Genomic DNA, 26805 nt, shown 5'->3' on the forward strand with positions numbered 1-26805 from the left:
AGACATCTTCTACCCCCCAGCCAGCACTCACTCCTACACCTGTAGCTTTTCCTCCTGCCACCCTGGTGCAGAGGGTGGGAGGCTGAAGGGTTTAGGTACCAAAGCTCCAGGGGAGCTCGTCCCTGCTGCTGGCAGTGACAAGGGCTGCCTCTCTGCTGCACGAGGCATGCCAGGGCAGCTGCACACTGTCCCTCTTTGCCTGCCAGAGAAGATCAGGTGCTGGGCGTCTGTGTGCCCATGGATAGTGTGCACCCATATCCCACTGGCTTTAATCCTACTCTTGTGAGGGAACAAAAAGCATCACAGCTTCCCTGTGACCAACAGAAGGAAGGACAGCCAGAGGAAAAGGGATTCCTGTGCATGCATTTTTACAGTCGGTAAGTGGCTTCCCTTGTCCTTTTCCACTTCACCCGGTCACTCTAGAGATCCGCAGAGAGGCTGCACTACCTTCCTGTTCAGATAAATATGCCATGATCACAGAGTACATTTGTCAGGACTCTTGACAATGACTTTGAATAACCGAGCATTTTGGTCACAAGACAAGACAGCCCAAGTTCAACAAAGACTAGTTTACACAATGGAATGTACAAGGAATTCTCCAGAGATGGGTGTAAAGGCCTGCTTAAAAAAAAAAAAAAAAAAAGTATCCTCCTGTTGTCAGACAGCTGTCAATCACAAACTTTTGTTCTCTCTCAGCTATCCCTGCCTCATCTGCTGCCTAGAAAGACGGGAAAATTACGTCATTTTTGCTTGTGTTTTTTGTTGTTGTTGCATACCCCTCCCTTCTGATTCTGTTTGCATCCAGTTTGGAAGCAAGTGTTTCTCAATACTAAGAAAAGGGCTGTGCGTGAAAGTTTCCAGCCCAGATTTGTGACAATAAAGGTTAAATATTTACATTACATCAAGGATGGTGTCAGTGTAATTTGGATTTCCAGGGCTGCCACTCAATAGCTGCCTGCTTCTCTAGCTGTTTTGGATGTGTAACTTCACACACACAAAAGCACAAAAACCCTGCAGAGTTTCTAGCATTAGTATTTTTAATATACTTCTGTACCATTTCTCAGTTTGCTGTTTTATCAAAAATTGTCAATGAACTTTTTTTTGGTGATCTTTCTATTGCATAATCTCTCTTTCCGAGAACACTTATGAACTTTGAAAACCACTCAGCTGGTGAGTGTAACGAGAAAGCTGACAGTCATACATTTCAGGGAAGGTAATAGAGCACTTCTCTAGAGATCACCACTGTTCATCTTATGGACAGCTTTATGTAGAAGAAGCATGACTCAGTGTAGAGAGTAACTGAGGTTCAAAATAACCAACAAATCTGAATATCTAGCTGATCAAAATCAACATGGGAGAATTAATATACACCTCATACTTATGAAAACTAACAAAACAAACAAAACAAAACAAAAGGCAAAAATACAAAAAAAAAAAAAAGAAAAGAAAAAAACAAACAAAACAAACGAAAACCATAGTCTTTGTTTCTGCCTTTTTCAGATACCTTTATTTTTTTATTTTTTTTTTTAAAGCCATCACTAAGAAAGACCCAAGGTACAGCCCTGCAGAAAATACAAAAGGCTGCCTGAGCAGGGTAAGTTCAGAGCAGCAGCAGGGAGTCAGCGCACTCCATCAGCAAAAGTTGGAGTCATCCTGGAAGGATAGATGGGAACAAGTAATTCTTCAACACCTTCCTCTAATCTCTGTGTAGTTGTTTTTGGAAGCTCTTAGTGGTAACAATCTATTTATAGTTGACTTTGTTTTTGTAGTTTATCTCTCCTGTAACACAGTGTCCTTTGTCCTAACTGCAAAATACTAACCAGAAAGAATTCTGTACAGCTGGGTTCTCACCCCTTGCTTGATGAGCATGCTTTATTAATAGGAAGAGGGACCAAGCCACTTCCATCAGGCTGTTTAGCTGGGCATACACCCTCGCTCTTCGTGATCCAACACCTTGTGTGCTACTCAAAATGGGCATCTTTAGATGTGTGGACCTACCACAGGGTATTCCAATTACTCTGTACTTTCAGCTGTTTTAACACGTATTTGCTTTTAAATGTCAGTACATTTATTACACAGGATTTGTTTTATTTCCTTTCCCTAGTAAATGTTCCTGAGCGTACTGAAGAAAAAATACAAAGATGTAAATGAATAGTGTGGAGACCCAAAGCAAGGCTGATTCAACAAACATTGAAATTCAAGGCAGAAAAGGAACTGATTACATTGGTCTGAGATTCTGAAAAAACGAGCAAGCAGATGAGCTGAAACAAAGGGAGTTCAAGCTGAGTGTTTCTTAAAAGCTGCAGAATTCCCATCCATTTTCCTGTGAAAAAACCCTGCAGTGACTGGATGGAAACCTTAACACCTACGTCTTTGGAAGCTGGACCAGACAAAATAATACAGCTGGCAGAGGGAGTCTAGGGCTACCAAATGGTGAAGGGATACCAACAGCCATGGGCAAGGGATGGGACCATAGCTCCAGCCCAGCTCCATGTTGGCCAGTTGCAGTGGAATAGGGAAGCAGGGAAGGGCCCCTGTGAGGTGATGGAAACCCTGGGGCAGTGCCATCAGGGCACGTGGCCTTCCCTGGAGACAGGCCTTGAAGCCTACAGGGCAGCCACTACTTCCAGTCCTAACCATCTGCTCCTCTGCACTGAGATGAGGAGACAGGGATGGACCGCCTCAGTGAACACGCAGTTACTGGACTAACAGCCAGATCCCTCAAACTCAGATTTAGGAGACTCGCCCAAACTTGAACTTTATTTAAATGCAATTTAGATGATTAATTCATACAGCATTTTTAGCAGAATGATAGCTGAAGAAAAGCAGAAGGGGCTTACTTCAGTTTTGTTTGATAAATGAAAACAGCAGTGTTAGCACGATTTCCACATATACATCAGCACAGCTGCTGGCACCACCTTGATGGTGCCTACACCAGCCGAGCACAGGGGCTGTCAGAGCTCCTGCAGGTGCTCCTCCTCATCAGCAGCAGGACAGCAGCAACTTGAAGGAGTCGCTGACCTGGGTGGAAAGCACTGAGGTGTGCATGCCTTTGGCTGAGGTTTGGTGAGGTTTGGTGGCACCACACTGGTGGCCAGCGGTGGCAGCCAGTGGTGGCCAGACCAGACCCTGGCAAGGTGGCACAGGTGGCTCCCAGGGGCAGCCGGGGTGCTGGGAGAGAGGGGAGCTGCTGCTCCACAGGTGGCTGTCACTCCCGGGGGGGTTGTCAGTGCTGAAAATCAGCACCTGTGACTGCTAATGCAGAAGTAATGCTATCACCACCTCAAATGTCCTTAGGGATGTGGTTTTTCTCTGCACTCACTCAGCCCACATCACCGGCCACCCCCAGTGCCTGCTTAGGAAGCTTAGCTCATTTCCTTAGAGCTCCTTTAGCCTTTTAGTCACCTACAGTCTTTCCAGATATTCTTCAGCTTCTCGCTTGCTATCCAGCGGTTTTATTTAGTAGCTCTAGATGCATTTTTTTAAGATTTTTTTTCATAGAGTTCACTTTGCCTGGAAACCCCAAGATAACCACAGCAAGGCAGAAGTTTAAACAAAGTTCTTGTGTGCTATCATCTGACTTAAAAGCTTTTCTCTGAACACTTGCCTCCTGCAGTTATCTAAGAGCACATACAACTGTTACAGTAAGTTCTTGATAAGATCAAAGTTTGGGAGTCTGCAATGTTTTTTTTCCCTGCTTGGTAGCTGTCAGATTTGTTCTGAACCAGGTACATCTCTGTGCTGAGGTTTGCATACCCAGCTGCATCTACCCTGCCCAAATTCACTGAAGAAGATGATGTCTCCTACTTGGTCTGGTCCTTGATAGATGTATTTCTATCTGCTATTCCTATTATGTCTATAGAGTTCAATACAACAATGTTTTTCATGAATTTAAGCCACATGTATCCCAGACACCAGACGTGTCTGATGAGTATTTATGCACTGTTGGAAGCAATGGCAAACATGGAGACTCTCATCAGTATGGCTGCAAGGCTCCTATCACTGGGTAAAACTGATGCCAAACACTAAGCTGGCATGGGGTTGCTCAGCTGATAATGGTTCTCCCAGAAAGTACTGAAGAGACCTTCTGGCTGAGGTCCCTCAAGTTATGCTGTCATCCTGGGGCTGGCATTGAGACCCGTGTAAAAGCAGAAAGTTGGCACAGACCCTACATCATGTGCACTAATTCAACAGAGGACAAATGCCAAATGCCCAGGAGCAAATCAAGTCAGCACCGTGTGCTGTGTGACCTGGGACCCAGCGCTGATGTTACTGGTGTGCTCAGTTCTGCTGCAGGCCCCAGTGGAGGCATACATACCCTGAGGTCGGGTAGAAAAGTTGAGATCGTGGCATCTGCTGCTGCCACCAAGGAACAGCTGTAGTAATATATCGACATCACTGCAAGGTAGCTATAGGCTGCCTCCCCACCCACCCACCATCCGCCCCACACCCTAAGGATGTAGTAACACATTTATTATCACATATATCACTGTGAACAGTCAGTCACTTGGATGCTCCCCACACTGTGACTCATTGCCTTGGCCACCCACTGCCAGTCTTACAGGCTCATGGAGATACATTGAGTTCAGGCTCCTAATTTCCTGGTACACTAACAGTCCACCTGCTTTTGCATTTAATCCCCATGGGAATAGCCCAATAATTCAGAAAGTCATTGGGAACCTCTTGTAACGGATGGATGGCTTGCTCAATAGGACTGTCAGGGCACACATTTTACAAGGTCACTCAGTCCGAAATACCTTTCTGCAGAACAGTCTGTGCTCTGTAAAACCGTCTGTGCTGCCGGTTTTACCACCTCCGCCTGGGAAAGCCACCGTGAGCCCAGAGGGAGGTGGTGTTCGGATGTCAGTGCCTGCTGGCCACGGGCTGCTGTTTGACCACCACCAGCTCGGTAACACAAGATCCTCCCTGTGCACACACTGCTCCCATGCACTCACAGTGACACACCGTTTTTGCCATACATGTACTTGAATCTTCTGTGGCTCCTTTTGTGAATGCTTCCTGCACTTTGTCCTTGTTTTTATCTCTATTTGACTTGGAGGCCAAGCTTCCGCAGTCACTCAGCTAATGTGCTTGACTCGGCACCTCGGCTCCAGGCCACCAAGAGACTCTTCCACTGGGACCTCCCCTGCCCTCAGCTACCCAGGTCCTCTGAGCCCAAGAGCAGACCCAGTCCAGCCCCAGAATGGCCCCGCTCTGGATTTATGGTTCACCTGTACAAAACCCCGCAAAATAGTTGTGATTTCCTAAGCCCTATTCCAAACAGTATGTTTGGCTTCAGTGCCGACTGCTAGCAAGTTTCCTTGCCCTTCAACCTGGACAACCCCCAGTTCTCCAACCAGCCTCTTTAGTCTAGTAAAGTCTCACTGCAGTTACAGGAGTCTGGGGATATACTGAAGGAGGACTGTCTGCATTCATAATGGATCCAGCCCCATGACTATTGTCCCTTCTGGAGTTAAGCTACTGGCCATTGCTCCTTGGCAGCTTTCTTTATTCTTGCAGACCCAGTGGGATTGCACTTACCTTATCTCATTTGTAGTTGCAACTGGCCTTATGTCATCGGTGTGTTTTATTATCTCCCAGAAGTGCAGATGGATGTCCAAATGTTCGTGAAACCAAACTACAGGATATCAAACCCCAAAATCTTACAACTCAAGCTAAGATATGTAAATAAAATTAAAGAGCGGGAGCTCTCGTGTTTCCAGAAGAGAAGGCATGAGAACACCTACCATGAGAGGCAGGGTTGGATAGCCCCTTCCACAGGGGCAGCAACTCACTTGTACCCATACTGTGCCAGAGGCAGCAGACCAGAGTCGAGCACTGAACCTCACCTATAAAAGTGCCTTTTCTCAGCTACAAGAAGGTGGGGTTTACAAGCAATTTGAACAGAAGCAATAGCTTCATCTGCTACTTTATGGAAAGCCCTTTTAGGAGGACAAATACCAGAGCTAATAGCATCTGTGTTTGTAAACAAACACTGGCAGGCTACATCACAGCTGTGTGCATCTGATATTTACTTCCCCAAAGATTCAAGCTAGCAGAATGTATCTGAACTGCTTTTGCATCCAGAAAAATAAAATAAAATAAAATAAAATAAAATAAAATAAAATAAAATAAAATAAAATAAAATAAAATAAAATAAAATAAAATAATTAAACTCAGAGGCTGAAAAGTCTTTCGATACAGTCTTTCAGCCACCTTAGCAGCTGCTTTGTGATATGTCAAGAGCAAGGCTGCCAGAAATTCAGAAAATTGGGTCTCATAGTGCTATACTTTTCACTCCACTAGGGCCTGCAACAGCCCAGCACTCCAGGTAGCTATATATTTCTGCCTTGTAAATCCCAAGGGATTTCAGCTGAATGCCAAGGACAAGGCTTGCAGGCGCAGCCAGCGGTTGAGGCAGGGCATAGAAGTGAGTTAGGGTCTCCAAAGAGAACCAACTGGTCTTGAAGGACAGCAGCAGTCTCTCCCCATGCCCTTGTGTTCCTCTCTGTGTTCCCTGGGTCAGGGCGTGTTGCTCCAGTGATGATGCTGAGGCTGGTGGGTATGTGCCAGAGCAGAGCTCCAGAAGCAGGGGATGGGGGCTCACTGCCACTGGGATGCACTGGGAGCAGAGCCCCACAGTGGGAAGGACGCATCCCCGCTCTGATCTCTATGGGCAGGGCAGCCTTCCCCCCCCCCAGTTTGCTCCTGAGCTGGTGTGAGGTGCCTGGGGCACGTCCACACTTCACGTCACATTCTACAGCTGTAATACCCTGTCTGAGCAGAGACAAGTACATGATTAATATATGTATTGTAGGAACTAATTAGGCACTCACACACCCAAGAACTTACTACAAAACTAAATGCTTGCAATTGACTGTGTATTTAAGTCTTGCTCAACAGGGCCAGTTCTCAGCCCTTGTAGAAATGTATCCTTTGGCTCTCCTGACAGCAAACCCATTTGCTACATTGCCGCTGTTTGCTTTCTCCTATGTTTTTTCTCTTCACTTACAAATTCACATGCTTCCTTTGGGCTATACTTTGTCTGAAACCTATTTAATCCTCCTCTTCCTTCTTACAGGAAGGAGAGAAGGAATAAATGTGTTTAAATTACCCAGCAGTAATGACGCCCAGGCTGAGAACTGTGAGAAAGGTGCTGCCTCAGCATGCTGTGGACCAAAGGGTGCAATTACCCAGCAGATTGCCTCTGACAGTGCAAGTGGTGCAAGCTACCTTTGCCACCAGCAAAAACGTATGTTACGTTGCAGTCTCCCCAGGTTCACTCCATCCTCACTTGTTTATCAAGTTTCTTGTGTAGGATCTATTTTTGTAATATTTCCTGTAGTGTTTGCACTGCTCGTCTCATGACAAGTCCTGCTCCCTTTAGAGCAGGTGCCAGCAGTTCTCATACACAAGGGAAATAAAACTGAGATTTAGACTGCAAGCCCTTTGGGGAAGGGACTTGTAATTTCCAGCCATAAATGGATGCTCACCATGAGGCTGAAGCTCCAGGACCTGTGTCCTGTGGATGACAGGATGGGTTGAAACATGAGGATAACTGCAGACAGCCCATGCTCCAGGCATGTGCAGAAATTGTGTGACTAGATAGGCAGGTAGTTGTGAGGAAAAAAAACCAATCACACCATCTAAAGAAAAAACATGTATTTTTCCTCCAGTGCTAAGCACTCCCTCCAGACTCTGTACCAGTAGTTGCAGCGCTGTCTGGGCTCCTTCGCTCCCCTCAGTAACCTGTTATCACTGCCCCTCTTGAAAAGAGTGGCTGCACACACCCCAGGTGCATTGCAGGATGACCTTGCCATCTCCTTGGTGAGTCAGGGCAAAGCAACAGGACCCCATGGCATGGGTTCACAATGCCCTAGGGCTGCTTCCCTCTCCCTGGGCAGCACAAGCATCCCTCCACCCAACCACAGGTGGCCCATGCACCCTAGTGCTGGTGGCAGAGTAGCTCAGGAGCATTCCCAACCCTGGCAAAAGCCATGCCCTTGCACAAGTGCACAAGTGCTACGTGCAGAGAGCAAACTCCAGCAACACGTCATGCTCCATGCTGCAGCAGATGACAAAGAGTGAGTACTGGGTGCTGAGTTGTCTTTGTCACTGGCAGAGCTACTCCCATGTTGCACAATACTAGGTGGTAATTAGTGTTCAATGAGGAAATGAGCTCAAGCTGTGACTTTTGGATCTAAAGGCAAATAATGAAAAGCTAGAGGAGTTTGCCAGATATAGTGTGATTATCATCTAAGAAAAATATGTTGTTAGTGCATGAGCCAACCGTAAGGTACACTTTGTTTCTCCAAGTTATAAAATATATTCTCATGGTGTAAATAAATACCAAGTGCAAACACGTGTTGCTTCTAATAACTTAAGCAGCCTAAAACAAAGTGTGTAGGCTCCCTCTATAGCCAGCTCCTAGCTTTTAGATACGTAGCTCCCACTGCTGGGTCTGAAAAATCGAGATCCCATCATGCCAGGAACTGGTGGACTACAGACTCCTGGGCAGCCCAAACTTGCTAAACCATTTTTGACACGCACCTTTCTCCCAGCAGGAGTCAGGCCAGGGCAGGTGCTGCCTGGATGCCCACAGTCAGTGTAACAGTGCAGCCCCACTGGTGAGTTCAGTGCTTCATGCCCTGGTTAATTTGCCAGACATGCCTGCATGTGTCAGCACCTCATCTGGATTAAATACATGCTGCTTGGTGCTCCAGCTGCTACTGATAGCTGTGGGTGCTGACCTCTGCTGTCAGCCACCACTGAGCCTCCTGTTAGACATCTGGATATAGATGTCTGGAGATACCTGGAGCGTCCTGGGCAACAGGCATGGACATCTAGCTCAGACCAGATGCCCAGCATTTGCATGGCTGAAGTTAGCTGAGGTGAAGCCCTGCTGAAAGCTGAAGCTATTTCATCACAAGGAGGACATTCTGCTTCTCTCCTCCTGATCCCAGCCTCCCTCTCCTGGCAGCTCCCAGCCGCGTGGTCCTGACCCTTCCCTTGCACTGACTCTGCCCCTTCTCAGCCCTTTGCTGAGCCCTGCAGGGCAAAACTGCAAGGACAGCAAGGATCAGCCTATGCCTAGTTCACGAGTCGGCTCCACTCATAGAGCACAGGGACCACAAGTGCCAGAACTGGGCATGGAAAAGGGATGGGGAGTGTTGGGGACCTTCACACCAACAGCTCAGACTGGCTCTCCCTGCCTCGTGTATCCGCACCCTAGTGCTCAGGCCGTGAACCCCAGCAGGAGTACAGCTCACCATTTGTTTGGAGGCTTGCGGCAACTCTCCAAGGCTTTCCTATGAATGTGGGATTCCCTCCTTAGGTCTATGGCAGCGTGTGATTGTGACACGCAACTGGTACCATGCCTATAGCTCACTGTTAAATGCTTACATCCTTGGTATACTCACAGGAAAGAGAGTTGTGATAAGGCCTACACATACAGCAAAATGCCTCACCAAAATCATTACTACCTGATGTGGATGACAGAGTGACTCACGAGAAGGAATTCAGTGCAGCAATGATTACTCATGCAAGACTTTTAGAACACCTCAGGAGACACCTCAGCGGAAATGTCCAGTGCACGTCTAGTAAATCATTTTAGCCTTGAAGACCTGAAAACTAAGCTCTCAGAAGAGCTAGCCTGTTATATCTCTCTGCCTTAATTTCTTGGTCTTCAGGAGTAAGAAGATGCTTTCAGATCTTTGAAAGTCAGGACTATTGTTTGGTAGCAAAGTGTTATTTATACATGTATATGCTGTAATTATCAGTATGCATTATTATTATGGATAAATTAGACCTGCCTTGCATTTGTATCCATATTTTTTTAGAACATAATTTTAGCCTTTGCTTCATTTCCATTTCACCCAGCCCTGTGAGCATACCTCTAAAGCTCAGGAAGGTCAGAGTACAGGAACACTTAACATATCTTTTGGAAGGCTGATTGTAAAGCAGGCAAGGTAATGTTTCACTGCTTAAACTGAAGAGATTACTGATTATACACAGTAAAGTTGTCACAGCTGATGGTTCGTTTCATGGACCTGCCACTGCAGGGCAACATGGTTCTTCTGCTGGAGGCTCAGCCAGCCTTTGCTAGCAGAGCAGCTTGGGCTTTGTTCACCTTGCACCTCTTGCTGATGTTACACATTGTGCATCAATAGAGCCCATATACAATCCTGTTTAGGTTCTTGGAATAAAGATGTCACCCTGACAAGCTATCATGCTGCCTCTGTTTACATGCACTCGTATCCAGCAGCAGAACTGCATGCATGCTTGCTCCCTGCTCCGATCCCCTCAAAACTGAAAGAGTCTGTCTGCAAAACACCTTAAAGTGACCAGACAGACAGACTCGAGTATTCTCAGGTGATGAGAGTGACATGCTATTATGTTGGCAGGATGAACCACTGAGGGTGTACTGAGGGAAAGTGCTGTAGCCAGGGCATGCCCGCTCCATCCCCTCAGCCCTTGTCATACCAGCACAGACACTGACGGGCACACTGAGCCCCGCTGAGCTGCTGGCTGAATCCCCTGCAGATAGACAAGTCCAGGAGGATGGAACCATCCAGACAGAGCTGTGCCCTTGGCCAGGAAGCAAAGCTGAACCAAATGGCCTTTCTTCACAGAAACTACTTTCCAAAGTGGTCACTGAGGAACCAGCACATGAGGAAGGGTTAACGCAATGTTTGTTAGGGAAAACTACTCAGTTCCCCTAAGACTGGTGTCACTGTACACAGGAGAGAGTCTTGCTATGACATTCAAGGGCAGCTCAGATATCGATAACAAAATCTTCTGGATCCCATTTAATATCCGCAGCTACTCAGTAGCTTACTGGCAATACAAGAGAATGCCTAAGACATTTTCCCAGAGAAGGAACATCAATGTACCTTAAAAGTGGAGACACAACCTTCTGGCAGAAAAACTGGCATTGGACCCTGTAATTGTATCAGTCTTGTATCCTCCACTGTGAAACTACACTGGACAGAATCAGGAAAGGGAGTAAAGTGCATATCCAGGATGCTTTATGCGCTTCTTGCTGCAATTAATTAAGCTTTGGCTGACCCAAATTTTAGCTAAGAATGAACACGCCAGATACATGCACTGCTGAGTCGTGTGTGTGCAGGTGGGAGTAAGGTCTGAAGGATGCTTGTGCAGTGAGGTCCTGTCACTGACCTGGAGCATTCACAAAGGGAATAGCCTGTTCCCTGCTTCTGATGTAAAACAGACTTGAACAGAGATAGCTGAACAGTTTCGTTGTAAACGGTCAAAGGTCTGCTCCTTTCTTAACGGTAAAAGATGTTTATTGCAAAGCAGCAGTCCCTTTCATGATTCACGACAGTTCCTAGGTATGACTGTCATAGCAATTCAGCAGGGCTTGCTATTAATAGTCCTTTAAAATATCATATTACTTATCACTTCTGTTTTCCTCCAAAGTTCGTTTAGTTTTGTGCCTCGTAAATCTCAGGGAGGTCACTGAGTGTCCCTGGGAGAGGCATTAACTCTGTGACACCCACCTGCCCAGGGATTCCCTTCAGAAGCACTGAGCAAGCTGCAAAGTCATTTCATTTTGGCTGGAAAAGAGCGACAATAAAAACTGTCTTCAGAACATTTACAGGAAGAATTATTCTTTAAAAAGCCAAAGCCTTTGCCCACAGATGTTTTTGTTCAAATCCACACCTCTGATGCACTGAATCTTTTCCAGTTCCCCATCACTTCTTACATTACTTGACAAAAGCTAATTTTTACAGGGGAAGCAAATGGGGAACAACATGAAAGGACCTTATGTAACCGCAGTTATGGGAACACAATAGAAATCATCCCACACAGCAAAACAGACCAAAGATGCCTCCATTCCTTAAGCGCATGCTCAGGTCTTTCAGTTGCTCATATACAGAGGAGAGAATGACATTGCTTTAGAAATATTTATGATCTCTGTTAAATGGAAAACGCTGGACAAAGGAATCATTGCCTGCCCCATACTGTGCACTGACAGACTGTCAATGACTTGAAATGGCCATAATGTAGGACACCAACTCTTGTATTTCAAGCCTGCCACATACAAAATAAAGCAACAAAAGAAGGCCAAAACATGAGAACCAAAGTTTGTTTAGAAGGGGCATTTGAGAGACAAAGGTTGCAATGCATGGCTTGACGATTGACCATGTTCTTTAATTATTGGTTTGTGGGTTTTGAACAAACACTTCAGCAGTGATTTAAGCTCACAGCAAAGGCAAAAGCTGTGAAAAGCCACAGTTAGGTATTTTAATGAGCTGCAGCAGAGAAAGATGCCAACCCTGGATGACATTTTAGAGGAGATCGGCGAATTTGGCAGGTTCCAAAAGCAAACCTTTTTCGTCCTGTGTTTGCTCTCCGCCGCCTTCACTCCCATCTACGTGGGTGTCGTCTTCTTCGGGTTCACCCCCGAGCACCGCTGCTTCAGCCCCGGCGTGGCAGAGCTGAGCCAGCGCTGCGGCTGGAGCCTGGCGGAGCAGCTGAACCACACCGTGCCTGAGTGGGGCGGCCACGGGACCGCTTTCGGCAGCCGCTGCAGGAGGTATGATGTGGACTGGAACGCGACGGGCCTCAGCTGCACCGACCCCCTGGGCAGCCTCGCGGGCAACCGGAGCTCTGTCCCCCTCAGCCCCTGCCGGGACGGGTGGCTCTACGACTACCCGGGGACCTCGCTCGTCACTGAGGTAAGGCACGGCTCATCTGACATGATCACTCTTGTCTGCCTACCTTAAACTCACTCAGGTTAGAAAGAGGATGTGAAATAAGGTTTCCAAGCTGAATTCTGGTTACGCGTGATTTAGTATTTCCATAAATCGTAAAAATAAAGTTTTACTTTTATCCCACCAAATGGTGCAGATTGCTTCTGCAGGTTAAGAGGTGCACAGCAGCTGTGAACTTTGCTTCTCCAGAGCATCCTACATGCTGAACCTTGTTTTAAAAACAGGTGATTGTCCTGGAGGCTGCAATGTCTGAGTTCCTCCTCTTTGGAGGAATCATTGAGGTAAAAAAAAAAAAAAAAAAAAAAAAAAAAAAAAAAGCAGTACGATTCCTGTCTCCCAAAAGAAACCACTGCTGTAGAGAAGTTCTTCCCCTCTCCCTTGGGTGCAGGTTGGCAGCCTGCCAGTTGTAAATCAGAAGGAGGTTACAGAGCTCCCTTTCAGTGCAGTGAGAGTCAGTCAAAGCCTGGGCTTTTTGCTGGTGCTAGTGAGGAGTGGGACAGACATATTCTTGGCTCGCCCCGGCAGGGCTCATGGCAGCGTGCTTCAAGGTGCTGCAAAGCCACAAAAGAAAGACTCCAGCTGGCAGATCTCAGCTATGCGGGGGCCTCTTCCCCTGCCACACACAAGCCTTGATGAAGGTTCCAAAAAGGAGCTCAGGGATTTACTAAAGACTCCTCTTTGACCTTTATGAAAATTACATCTGGCCAACTGCCTGGCTTCTCCCAGCTGCTGCAACTCATTCATTTTGGCCAGGGCTGAGAAAACATCTCCTCACCCACAAGCAGTGTCACGCAAGGGCAGAGCAGAGCCACAGATGGAGCCTATAGTCCCTGTATACACAGACCTCCACTGGTCCGGCGGCAGCCCCACCACCTCTCATGCCCTGCACCGCTTCCACACAGTGCGATGATGCATGATTAGGAGCAGGCTTTGACATCCATGAAGGAAATGGTGCTGCAAGTGTCCTCCAGATTTCAAGCAGATGTGGGGGAGGAGAGGGTGGGATTTTTCTGAGCTTTTTCATTTGTTCGTTCAAAGAGTCTCTGCCTTTCTCACTCCCTTTATGTGTCATTGCATAATCATTTTCCAGGGTGTAACTTTTCTGCAAGTCTGGGATAATCTCTACAAGCCTTGCAGATGTTATTTATAAGAGATTAGATAGTTTCTTTTTCAGTTTTTTTTTTTGTTGTTGTTGTTTTCTTTTCATTTTTTTCCCATTGGTTTCTTTCCATTACCCATCCTTGACAAGCCATGGTTTGTGTTGAATATTCCCATTCTTCTAACTGCGCTTGCCCTTGCAGTTTAACCTGGTGTGCGAGGACTCCTGGAAGCTTGACCTCTTTCAGTCATGTGTAAATGCTGGATTTTTTATTGGCTCCATGGTCATCGGCTACATGGCAGACAGGTAGGTAGCGTGCAGGCAGGTGTAAGATGAACTGCTGCCTCTGGTTTTGTTTTCTGCATGTCACTGAATTACATGTATGATTCAAGGAGGAAATGAGTGCACGCAAAACTTGGTTCAAAAAGCTCACGTGTCATGTACAAAGGGGTGGATCGTGGTTCCTAAGCCCTTGATTTCAAAGGCTGTTGTGATCCAGGAATTCATGGAAATGTCATGGCGTTCACTCGCCCAGTGGTTTGTGTGGAATTTGCATACTTAGGAGTGAAGAGATTTTGTTTTCTTTTCCAGTGGCAAACTGCAATGGGAGCTCAGAGTTTGAAATGAAATTGTAACTCCCACACCAAGATTTATTTGCCTATCTTGTAATAAATTTTTTTCACGTTAGTTTTAACACCATCCAGCTGGCCATAAATCAGATTTAAAATAGAAGTGGTTTTGTCAAATGCAGAAATAGAAATAGTTGTTCCTTCCTAAATTTTCTTTGATCCATCCTTTTCTCAGCTGGCTGTATATAATTGGGTCTAGATTTTATTACCCCTCACATTCTCTTTTCCGAGATAAATGTCATTGTGCCATATATCTGCTCACTTTTTGTTTTGTTTTGTTTTTAGGTTATACTCAAAACAAATTTTATGGTTTGTCACTGACCTTCCTGTTCTTCTTTGATGCATTTTTTAGCACAACAGTAAGAGAGACTGGAATTTGGAGAGGTGAAGGTAATGCGGGCTGAACAATGAGACAAAGGCTTCCTTCTCTAGCATTGCCAGTCCATCTTGCAGAAATGTTTTTGTGTTCTCTTTTTTCTTGAATTCTCAGAATTTATGAGAGTGCTGATGTCTACAGCCTTTCCTTCCATGCTGAGCTGGCCCCAAAATCAACTTTGCTGAACAGATATTGCCACAGATCCCTTCTTTTCACTTTTCTTCCTTCTCCAAGCAGAGAGGAAAACAACAGGAAGTTGCACCACTCTCACTCATAGCAGTTCTGTAGAGTGTCTCACAACAAGGATGGGACTGTGTGTCTTGCTGGTCCCACATCATGTTTTGTTGTATGCAAACACATCTTTGGTTAGGCCGTGAGCACCATTTTTGTGGAAAAAGCTGCTACCCCCATGCTGTCCCCTGACAGGGATGAACATGCTTATGAAGAAGCACATCTATGCATAGGTAGGACAGACCACTTTTCAGTCTGCAGAAAACCATTATCTTACTGTCTGTGAACCAGAGCACATTGAAAGCTTTATGCTTAAATAGATTTTTCATCAGAAGATCCTAATTTATCAAAATAACTCTTTCTGGCCACCTCTTGTGTGCTGCTACCCCTGTGGCAGAAAGCTTTCTCAGGTGAAACACATCATATGGTTGCAGAATTACCATAAAGACCCAATGTCCAGTCTTCAGGCCTGGGCTAGAGTCCGTTGTCTGATTTGAAGGGTAAAGGTTCACATTCTCAGGCTATTTTTTTGCTTTTCTTCACACATTTTGAAAAATATTGTTTTCTTTTTGCACCAAAAATTTGCAGTAAAACTACAATCTTCTCTGAAATCAAAGCTCTTGTTCTCTGTCCAGTTTTCCAGGCTTTCATACTTGAAAGTAGTCCATCCTTTTTCCCAGAACTGATGCTTTGATAATAAGGCACAGCTTATGGGAGCAAAGGACAAGATATGTAGCAGCCATTCTTCCAGGAATGATAGGACATGAAACAGCAGTAAGCAGATCCTGTGGCCATCAGAGGAGCTACTCTTTAAATTCCCTTTCCAGGACAGAGATGGACTAAGCAATAACATTAACTAGCGAAGGTGTTTCTTGGCAGCGTATAGCTATGTGAACCAATGGAAACCAGAAACCTCAATCCCATTTATATTCAATTTTATCTGAAATGCTTTTCTGTGTCAAAATGCTGAAGACTCTTTTTACCATGTCTTATTATCAGGCAAAAGTATGAGAAGACGAGTAGGATATTGTTGATGTTAAGATAATGCAAGTGCTGAGGAGGTTTCTGCCACTCTACTCATTGGCACTCTCTCCCAGTTCTCTGGGGTCCTAAATCAATACAAGCACCCAAGAGCTCAACAAAATCTCATACCCATAGAAAGTTATGCTTAGGGCAAAAACAACTCCAGAAGATTCCATCTTATTAGATGGAATGGGAAAGAGGCCCAAGTTTTGTGTTTGAAATGTCCATTCTTTCCTCATCAGAAATCAGGCATGCATATGGAGTGTTGTTTTTCCTGTGCTTTAGGTTGCTGCAACATGATATACTCAGGACAACTCCTGACAACATTTTAGGTACTTCAAAGGGAGGTTTCATCAGCTCTTCTCAAATCTGAACTATGCTTCTCCCAAAGGGATTAGACCTTCTCATTTGCTTCATCAGTCTCTGGGCACGCTTCCAGGCATGGGTGTCTTGGAAAGGGCACCCCTGTTTCCTGAGGCAGCTGCTGAGGTCAGTGCTAAGATGCAGCGTTTGCACATCTGTCATTCATTGCCAGGGCTCTGGGAAAAGGTCTTCTCAGGAGAGGGTTCTCTCGTGGTCTGATAAGGCTCTCTTGAGCCGGCTTTTAAGACAGAGTCAAAAATGTCTGTATGTCAGACAAAAGGAGAGAAGGAAAGTATGAGAGATTTGATCTGCCCATGTTATTGCGGAGAACTAAAGACATTTATTTTGGCTGGTATTTATTATCACGCTATTTTTGTCAGTGGACATTGACAAATTTAATGTTTTTTATAAATCATACTTCTAAGTGAGTATTTGTCTCTGTCTGCTAGAGAACAAATGCCTTCCCAGTGCTCTAGCAAGCTTGTTTCTTTTGGAAACAATCTATTCCTGACTATCTGTGAGTCACTGTGACACAGGGAATGACAAATAACAGGGATGTACAAGACCCCCTTCAAGAAAAGCTCAGCATGTAGCAAAGGTTATTGAGAAAATAAGTAAAGATAACAGTTATCAAACAATATACACATGAAAACTATTGCAGCTTTGAAAGATGGGCTGAAGAGCTACATCAGAGCATTTCTTGAACTCATTAACTAAGTCATTAACCAGAAATAAGTTATGAGCTGAAAAAAAAAAAAAAAAAAAAAAAAAGGATGGGAAAAGTTCCCTGAACTTCCATTTCCATCAAGATGAAAAATGCTGTAAAGGGAAGAGTATATCCAGACCACTACTCAAAAAAAGGCGGGGAGAAGGGGGACAGGGACCATCTCCAGCTTCTTCACACCATTTGTTTTTCCATCCAGCCCTGCCTGCGTGGTGGGTGAGCAGGGGAGCCTGGCCAAAGCAGGTTGCACTTGCTTTCTGCCCAAGCACCACATGGACTGCTGGCATCCATCACCAGCCTGTGCAAACTAGAAGACTACCAGAGCTCAGGAATAATACAAAGCAAACTAAAACAAAGATGGTGGCTCCTACATGCTCCCATTCCTCCCACTGATGAGCATCGTGCTGTCATGAATTCTCACTTTCCAGTGCCTAGAAATGGTCCTGAAGCCCTCATGTGGTTGCTCCCCTTTTCAACCATATCTCTGAAGAGATACGGTCCCTGTCCTTTCTACTAAGTCTTGCTTCTGGACTGGACCACTCTGCACACCATCAGCTAGATACCAGTGCTCAGACTGCTGTGGCAATGACATTTCTAAGCAAGCACGGTGGCTGCTTGGTTGAGTGCCTCGCACCTGGGCTGTCCTCCACAGGTCTGTTCCCTGGGAGGGCCCAGTCAGGGTAAGGTAAACGAGAGGAAAGGGACAGGGAAGTGCCTTGGGAAGGGAAGGTCAGCTCCTTAAAAACATCACTGAGTAGATGAGAAAACAATAAATTACTGCTCAGGTCAGGACTTCAGGTGCTAGTAAGCCTTTACTCTCCTTGTACCTAAGAAACCACCTGGAACAAGAGCTGCCAGAAGAAAGCACTTGTTATTCCAACAAGTAATGAGGAATGCCATGAGGAATGCCTCTGCCGTTCAGCTGGGGTTTTGTGCAGCCACAAGATGAGCCTTTTTTCCCTTTATTTCTTCTTCTTTCCTTCTGCAGGTTTGGCCGCAAGCTGTGCCTCCTGATCACAGTCCTCATCAATTCAGTCTCAGGGGTTCTCGTGGCCTTTGCACCCAGCTACACGTGGGCGGTGGTCTTCCGTCTGGTCCAGGGACTGGTCAGCAAGGGGGGCTGGCTGACCGGCTACGTCCTGAGTTAGTTACAGCACCTCACAACTGCACCCTCCGGCCACGACCCCCCAGTTTAGCAGCAGGGCTCACCTCACCTTGGGCCCCCAGTATTTTAGGGATCTGTGCATAGCAAGAGCAGACAGAGACCGTGTGTTATTTACTGCCAAAAGCGGGTGTCTATGAGCCAAGCTGTGTTTTGTTTTGTGAGATGTCTGTCTGAGGATTTACAGGCCTGCAGACTTTGTTATCGAGCCTACTCATATTCCTGGAAAGCTTGCTTCAGCTCGTACATATATGAGTAATAACTGGGAGGTGGCCATAGAAACTAGGGAGTGTTCGTACCTGAAGAGTCACATGTCAAAATGGAGAACAAAGTCTAGAGACAAGAACTGGAAATGCTGCAGAGATACCCACGTTTCCAGGAAAGGCAGCAGCAGCAGTGCTGTTGTTGAGAGACAACATTCATGTTTCGCAGATGTTGTGCCAAAATGGCTTTTGCTGCAGCCCAGTGGGGTGAGGCGGGGGCACGGGGCTGCCAGCAGGCGTTCCCAGATAGTCCTCAGCCAGGAGGGGAGGGAGGGAGAAGGCTGTCTTTGGACATGTTATGGGTGAGCCCTGACACCCCTGGAGGCAGGGACAAAGTCCCCAGCTGGACGGTGGAGGCTTCATGGGCAGCCCCAGCTGTGGCAACCTCCAAACAGTGCAAACCATACTTCCTCAGACCATACTTACTCAGAGCAGTGGCAAAGACCAGCTCCTGTGCCAAACTCACAGCCCATACCACATCCTGCTGTGTTTTACCTTCCATATCCATACCCCCACACCAAGCCGCAGGGGCTCCGCATTGTGCAGCCAGTGGCAGCTCCATTTCCCCAGCTCCCCAGCCCCACGCATTTCCCCTGTGTTTCACGTAACATTATTTTTGCAGCTGCAGAATTTGTTGGCTTAAGCTTCCGGAAGACCGTGGGCGTTATCTACCAGCTGGCCTTCACCGTGGGGCTGCTCATCTTCACTGCTGTGGCCTACGTGCTCCAGCACTGGAGGTGGCTTCAGCTCGCCGTCACCCTGCCCAATTTCCTCTTCCTACTATACTATTGGTAAGTGTTGCAGCTCCCAGCAACCCCAAGCCAAGCAGATAAAAGATGGAGAATGCACCTGGAAGCTGAAGCTGCTTTGCAGAGGACAGTTGCCTTTGGTAGGACTTCCAAGACTAGATCTGGCATTTTTTGGTCGTTCTGTTCACCCTGCCCAGGGGTTTAGCATGAGCCACCTGAGAGCAAGGGACTACCTGCAACACACAGTAATGTGTCTGTGTTTGGAGGCCTTGCCACCCATCACAAAATAAGAAATCATCAGCTTTCGAAAAGTACTTCTAGGTACTGTGAAAAGTGGGATCTTTTAATCATTAATTAAATTTGCTTTGTCTTTAACACCATCTAGTTAATTATTTGTAAAAAAAAAAAAAAAAGTCAATTTTCCCTAGAAAGTATCAGAACCAGATTGAGGAACAGATTTGGTTTAATTATTTTTTCTAAAGTTTATTTTTAACATGGAAGAGCTTAAGGATCAGTTTTGCAGATGTTGTTTTAGCACCTACAGGCTGCGAGTCATTTCTAAAACATATCACACAATCTATCTTAGAGGAATGTTTCCAAACTGTCACAAACTGGTCTTAACATTAAAAAAATAATAATAATAATTAGGAAAAAAAAAAATCAGGCCATGTCATCATCCAAGTGGAGCCCAAATCAGAATACAATCACTGACAGCCACAAATACCATTGAATTCAAGACTGCTCACAGGTATTCAACATACCATAGGATCCTAGCATGAGAAATTCAGTTCCATTTTCATTTTACTTCTAACAGAAAAAATGCATTTTCCTGCCTCATGGATGTCATTCTTATGTGTTGCAGGTGTCTGTCTGAGTCCCCCAGGTGGCTGATAACTCAGAAGCAAAATGATAAAGCCATGGAAGTTATTAAGCGCATTGCCAAGGGAAATAAGAAGCAGCTACCTCTCTCGTTCCAGGTGACTGCACTGTGTTTGCTGAAAGCAAACATGTATGCAAAGCTCAGGACTAACAGTGTTCTGAGTTTAAGATTGCTTAGGGCTTAGAGCAGGGAGCAGCTCAGTGACCAGAAGGACAGCAGATCCCTAAAGTAAAACAAGTTCTTCTCTTTGACTGCCAAGGACCCTAACAGAGCATGTTTGAGAGAAGAGGCTTGCAAAAGTAGCCAGCAGGCAAGGAACGTTCTTCCTCTAATTAGTACCAATCAACACACTGTAAACTCTCCCAGTTTCATGACTGAACAGTACAAGACATCCTCATTCATTGTTGTTTAAATTCCTGCTTCATGCCATGCGACAGCCTCATACATGTGGCTGCACGGACATGAGGACTGTCTACATAAATATTCATGTTTCCTTTCCCTAAAACACTTTGGGGAAGTTAATTTCCCTTCAGTTTCATAACTGACAAATCAAACCCCTCATTTTCCCATTAATCTAGAGGAAAATATCCTTGCAGTGGTCACCACCCTCTCCCCTGCCCACTCTAATCTCTTATCCTTCTCTTGCTTGTGTTCCCAGTATCTCAAATCTGAGGATGACGATGGAGAAAAGCTGAAACCTTCATTTCTAGACCTGGTCAGGACACCTCAGATAAGAAAGCATACATGCATTTTGATGTACAGTTGGTAAGGAAATGGATTTGCAGCCCAGATGGAGGTATATTCAGTGCCTTAAATTGGCATCATTGATTTAAGCCTGTTTTGCTCCTGACCAGCTGCAAATCTGAGTTCTTTGCACAAACCCTCTCCCAAAGAGTTGGTCTTCAACCGTACCCTGTTCTCTGCCTAGGTTCATGAGCTCCGTCCTGTACCAGGGGCTCATCATGCACATGGGAATAGCCAGTGGGAACATCTACCTGGATTTCCTCTATTCTGCCCTTGTTGAGTTCCCAGCTGCCTTCATCCTCTTGCTGACAGTGGATCGCATCGGCCGTCGCTACCCGTGGGCTGTAGCAAATGTGCTGACGGGTGGTGCCTGCCTTGTTACAGCTTTAGTCCCAGACAGTGAGTCGTTCAGACCTCCTTGGTCAATGAGTTCTCTCCCTATCTCCTTATTATTTCTCTGGAAACAGAAAGCAATCTTTGTGAACCTACACCATGTCAGTGTTGTGATCCAGCGAAGACAAATACTGTAAAAGCTCATGTATGTCCCAGCACCACCATTTACACCAGCTAATGAGAGGCATGAGAAAAGAAATGAACGTTTCCAAAACGGCATCAAATCAGATAGCAAGTCTGCAGGTGCTAGACCCAAGGCATGCCATGTTAAGTCTACGATTTTTGTCTACCTTGCAAAAGCTAGACAAAAAAAGCTAATTTGGATTTAAATGCACAGTTCTGGGTGTTCAACCCCAAATCCCTGTTTTCTGCTTCTAACAAGGAAAAATGTAGGGGTGCACACACATACTTAGACACTATCTGGATACAGTAAGTGCTTTCTGCAGTGCTGCTGCCATCAGTGTAGGATGTTGAGCAACCACGGTGACAGGCACTTGGTGTGTATTCAGCTGGGCATTCTCTGCAAGGAGAATGTGTCCCTCGAGGGCAACTGAAAGAAACATCTTTTCTTTCTCTTTATGGAGTATAATTAGGCTGAAACCACAGAAGTTACAGTTCACGGAAGGACAAGGACAAAAACCACAAAGTGTTATGGAAAAATGTCACAGGCAAAAAAAAAGCAATGCATTCAGACAGTAGACACTTTAACAAGTGGCTAGGGACTGCAGAGGCACAGACGGGTCCGATGTGCTTGGCTGGGGTGGAAGCCCACAGCTGCTGCCCATAGCTGCAGTCAATGCCAATCACATGGAGCAGCAGCCAGTGGTATGGCTCTAGAGAGGGTCTGAGGAAGGGGTTAGCAGCAGCTATCAACTGGTTAAATGCTGCCCAGGGCTGGGTGCATCCCTCAGCTGGGTAGATGAGGGAGAAACTCAGTGCTGCATATGTACTATTTGCTGAAATGGCCGAAAACACAACCTAAGGTCAGGTTGGGATCAAAGAACCCGTGGAGGACACAGCAGTGTCCTGGACTGACACCCAGTGCAGGGCTGGGATACTCATTTGTTGGCAGCAGGCATTTGTATATCCAGGTGTGAAAGCAATTGAGAGCACACACCAAGAGAGGGGGACAGCACAAGCTTGTCCCTGTCTGAAAGCCATGAGAAGTCTCTGTGCAGAAGTACAGAGTATCTTGCAAATTAACCGATATCAATGTTAATTTCAAAGATTTCAATGTTTCAATTAAAAAAAAAAAAAAGAAAAAAAAAAAAAGAAAAGAAAAAGCAGCTGTGCTCTGTTTAGTTTTATTGCAAGCAGGAAAGGGTGGCTTTGTATAAGCTTTTGGTTAATACTCTGGACTAACCAAATTACTTTGTATTATTGACATCTCATCTCTTTGACAGTTTTAAATCCCAGTTATTTGCTTGAATCACAAGACAATCATGTTATTTCTTTAATGAATGAAACAGAACACAATCACGTGCTGTCTTCATGACATTTCATACCACTATAATTACTTTTTTCTAAAATTAAATCTTTAATGCTATTTTAAGTTAAGAAAGAATGCAGTTTTATATTCCAACGTAAATGTGCATAATATCTTTCCAGCTCTTTATTGGCTTAAAATGACCGCAGCTTGCCTGGGCAGGATGGGGATTACCATGTGCTATGAAATGGTTTGCTTGGTAAACCCTGAGCTGTATCCCACTTTTCTCAGGTAAGTGCACCATCTTCTGTTAGGGACTAAAAGCAGCAGGAGTTCCCATGTATCCACTTGAGTCTACTGTAAAGACCTCAGAAATGCCTACAGTGGAAAAAGAAGAATCCTGGGAGCTTAAGGATCAGCTTTACAGATCATCTGTCAAATGACAGAAGCATCATTTAAAATTAAAAGCTCACAAGAAAGCTGTGCAAAACCAGCCCTATACTAGGGGAGAGATGTTAATGAGCTTTAGCCCAAAGCCTTGTCTGCATCCTTTCCAGGAACCTGGGGGTGCTGGCCTGCTCGTCCATGTGCGACCTCGGTGGGATCATAACACCCTTCATCGTGTACAGATTTGCAGAGCTCTGGCACGAGCTGCCCCTGGTTGTCTTTGGTAAGAGCTACAAGGCCTGTTGGTTTGCCACAGCCTAGATCAGTGAGTCTGAAATCCTATTTCCCTCCTGTAAAACAAGCGTCAAGTAAAATGCACACACACCTGTGTGTATATAGATGCATATCAGACATGGCAGGGTCAAAAACTAAACAGAAGGCAAAATGGGCTGGGAGGGCTGGTAGTAACATTTCTTTCATGTCTGAATTAGCTAAAAGTAGGGATGGCAGCTAGCTAGTGTCACCCCCATCCCATGACAGCTGAACAAGCGGAGCCAAAAGCTGTTTCCTACACGCAAAGCGAGGGAGAAGGGAGGCAGACTGCCTGTGGACCTATGGGCCAGGGTGGCTTTCCAGGCCTCCAGTGCCCCTCAGAGATGACTGCAATTACTCTGAAAAATAAGCATCACTTAAACAAAAATCAAGTGTTATTACCACTCTGAGGAGCCCTCGTTCAATCACTGGGGCAGCTGTGTCTAAATGAGAATTAATTAGCAACTTAGAAGTTGCACTGCCCTTGCAACTCCTGCCCTTGCTCTGTCTCTGCAGCTGTGATCGCTTTCATCGGAGGTGGCTTGGTTCTGCTCCTACCTGAGACCAAGGGAAAAACTCTGCCTGAGACCCTTGAAGATGCTGAAAACATGCACAGGTACGACATGGAGCACAGGCCCAATGGGGTAGGGCAGCTCTCTTTCGCATCAGCAAGGCCTGGGAAGAAAAACTGTCTTGTCACTATCTTCACCAGGCTGCCTTGGTGCTTCACTGCCAGTACAGAGAGACTGGGAGAGGGAAGGGAGCAAAGAGGATGGAGGCAGATGGATGGAGAAAAATATGTGGGGCAGGAATTGAAGAAGCTGGAAAGGGAGCAGCTAAAAGTGGTTCCTCCAAGCAGGGAAAGGCCACAGAGGGCCATGGAGATGCTAAATCCTGGGCAGAGCTCAGGAGCCCTGAGTTGGGGGGTCTATAGGACCTGGCCAGAAAGGGATGGCAATGCGGCACAGGGTAGGACAAGAAGAGGCTGTCTCTAGAAGAAGTTGGTAAGTCCACACATACAGCTATACAACCAGACATTACTTCAGAAAGCACCTAAAATAACAGCTCTTACAGTAGGAAATGCCAAAGTTACTAATGCAACCATTGATATGATTTTCAGACAGCCATGCAGCTGCAGCAAGGCCACAGAAGATCTCCAAATTACTTTTTTTTTCCTGCTCTCTTTGAAACAATCTGACCTCATCTGAAAAACTGCCCGTGATGAGATAACCATTACGTTTAGTTTTCAGCGAATGCGAGCATATGGATTGCTTAGTGGATCACACTCTTTGCCACCCAGAGCTTCACATGTCTTTTCCTTATTTCTTCTGCAGGCAAAAGAGAAGAAAAGAAAATACGATTTATCTCCAAGTTCTGACTTCAAAAGCCACTCCCAAGTAAAAAGGACCCACTTTGCCCCAGACCTGCCTTTGCCTGGGCAGAGGGGCAGCAGAACAGCCCTCACCTAGCACTGAGGGAAGAGCTGCACAAACACAGCCAGCTCTTCCCTGGCTTGCTCGTGCACTGCCAGCGGCCAGAGCTGCTCCCAAGCTGCACGTCAGCTCCTGGATTTCTACTTCAGCCCTTCATGGGCCATCCTTCCCTGAATTTCTCTGCCTTCTGAGTACTTTAATGTTTCTGGTGTTCCTGGTTATCCAGTAGCAGTGACTCTTACGACTTGGGCAGGACTATCATGAACGATTTTATTATTTTTAATTATAGCAAACAAAACAAAAAATCAGACCTTTGGGCTGCTCAATTGCCGCTCATTTCTGTAGCAAGCAGGAGTGTATTTGTTCTCCCAACCCCCCCAAACACATTTCATCTGATTTTACATGAAAGAAAGCATGCAGACAGTAGCTGATTTACTGCCACACTTCCCCTACACTCCTGAAAACCTTGGTACTACTTGTCTAAGTCTCCTGATGCTCAGCAGATTCAGCTCCAGCCACCCTGCAGCGAGCACCTCTGCAGAGCATGCTCATGGAGCCTGGGGGCATTCAGCAGCATCTCTTCCTGCCCATGTGATCCCTCCTCTTCTGGAGATCTAAATACAAAAATTATAAACACTTATAAGTCCAGACTGGCTTTTAAGTCCAGAACTTGACTGTTAGACAAGCTGGAAAATTAAAAGCAAGGCAAAGAGGAGCTGCAGGCAGCAGAGCCTTAGGACATGGCTCAGGCCTAAGGGGAAGATGAGCCACGAAGGGTCTGGCTTTCTAAGCAGATCTCCACGAATAACATGCTGGAAAATCACTGCTGTAGGGCTTAAAGTTGAAGATGCTCTCTGTAGTCCTTAGGATCCCCTTGCAATGTGGTTCACATTATGTTCAGCAGCTTGTGTATATTCTGTGGAGTTGAGTTTGTCTCCTAACCAGCCCCAGCTCTGGGAAGAGGTGTCATTTATTCACATTTTTTTACTAATACACTAAATGAAATGTGACAAGTGTATACAGTAGGGATTGGACTGGAGCAAGCTCAAGCACAATCTAGCACACTTACAGTTTTGATCACACTATAACAGGAGCTGGAAATGACATAAGCTTTTCATTGACCCATGAATTGGCAGAAAATCACAGGACACACACAAGACCACCTTGACGAAGCAACCACATTAAGATTATAGCTTGCAGACAATAACCCTTAATGAGTTTGATAGACTACAGAGGCTGTGGCCATGTTTGAAAGGATACAATTAGCAGTGAAGTCTCCAAATTGCAGCTATGCCAGCACTGGGATGTTTGGATGCTGGTGCTGAAAGCAAGAGCAGAGGACAAGAGGAGTGCTTAGGGACTGCTGCCCTAGACCACATCCGCAGTCAGGCTGTCTCTCAGACAATGCCAGGGAGAATACCAGCAACTTTTTGTCCAGCAGTTATGAATTAAACAGCAATTCTTTCCAAAACTCGGCTACTGTAGGCTCACGGGTAGCCTGAAAATGGAGACATTATGTTCTTCCCAGGCACAGTCTCCTTGTGCTGCAGTTTTTCAGTGGTTCCTAGGCTGCAGGTACAGCCGTGGCACAGAGCTGGGCCCAGCTGCTGCTACAGGGAACAGGAGCTGGCACAGTGCTGCTTTACCGATGATGCCACCAAGAGCAAAGGGCCCTTATAACTTTCAGGTGGCTGCAGAAGCGAAGGCACGCCAGCACCTGCCACCTCCGCAGCTCCTGCTGCAGCAGCAGGGTAGTGCTTATGGAGACACACACCTCTGTGATATGTCAGGGTTTTGAGACTCAGCTTCTGGAGTTCTCCATTTATTCATCCCAGCATTTGTTTTACTTCCTGCCTCTTCCTCCCTGCCCCCCA

At 45.9% G+C, this 26805-nt stretch overlaps 1 protein-coding gene across 8 annotated transcripts in view; it reads left to right on the top strand.

Annotated features, from left to right (window-relative positions):
- The first annotated feature begins 239 nt into the window (after positions 1 to 239).
- Positions 240 to 26805, top strand: part of LOC309876800 (solute carrier family 22 member 2-like) — a 29620-nt gene continuing 3054 nt past the window's right edge. Inside the window, exons 1-12 of one of the 8 annotated variants that reach the window (XM_082757523.1) lie at positions 240 to 377; positions 2105 to 12701; positions 14039 to 14142; positions 18171 to 18325; positions 19230 to 19398; positions 20219 to 20333; positions 20895 to 21001; positions 21165 to 21379; positions 22982 to 23090; positions 23357 to 23469; positions 24015 to 24114; positions 24833 to 26743. In XM_082757523.1, coding sequence (XP_082613649.1) covers positions 12291 to 12701; positions 14039 to 14142; positions 18171 to 18325; positions 19230 to 19398; positions 20219 to 20333; positions 20895 to 21001; positions 21165 to 21379; positions 22982 to 23090; positions 23357 to 23469; positions 24015 to 24114; positions 24833 to 24899 — 1665 coding nt within the window. In that variant the 5' untranslated portion in view covers positions 240 to 377; positions 2105 to 12290 and the 3' untranslated portion in view covers positions 24900 to 26743. Of the gene's footprint in view, positions 378 to 1532; positions 1676 to 2104; positions 12702 to 14038; positions 14143 to 14750; positions 14856 to 18170; positions 18326 to 19229; positions 19399 to 20218; positions 20334 to 20894; positions 21002 to 21164; positions 21380 to 22981; positions 23091 to 23356; positions 23470 to 24014; positions 26744 to 26805 lie in introns of those variants that run through there. The other 7 variants (XM_082757520.1, XM_082757521.1, XM_082757522.1 and 4 more) reach the window with 7 other exon arrangements.

The sequence above is a fragment of the Aythya marila genome (assembly GCF_965140915.1).
Source record: "Aythya marila genome assembly, chromosome: 3".
Taxonomy (NCBI): Eukaryota; Metazoa; Chordata; class Aves; order Anseriformes; family Anatidae; genus Aythya; species Aythya marila.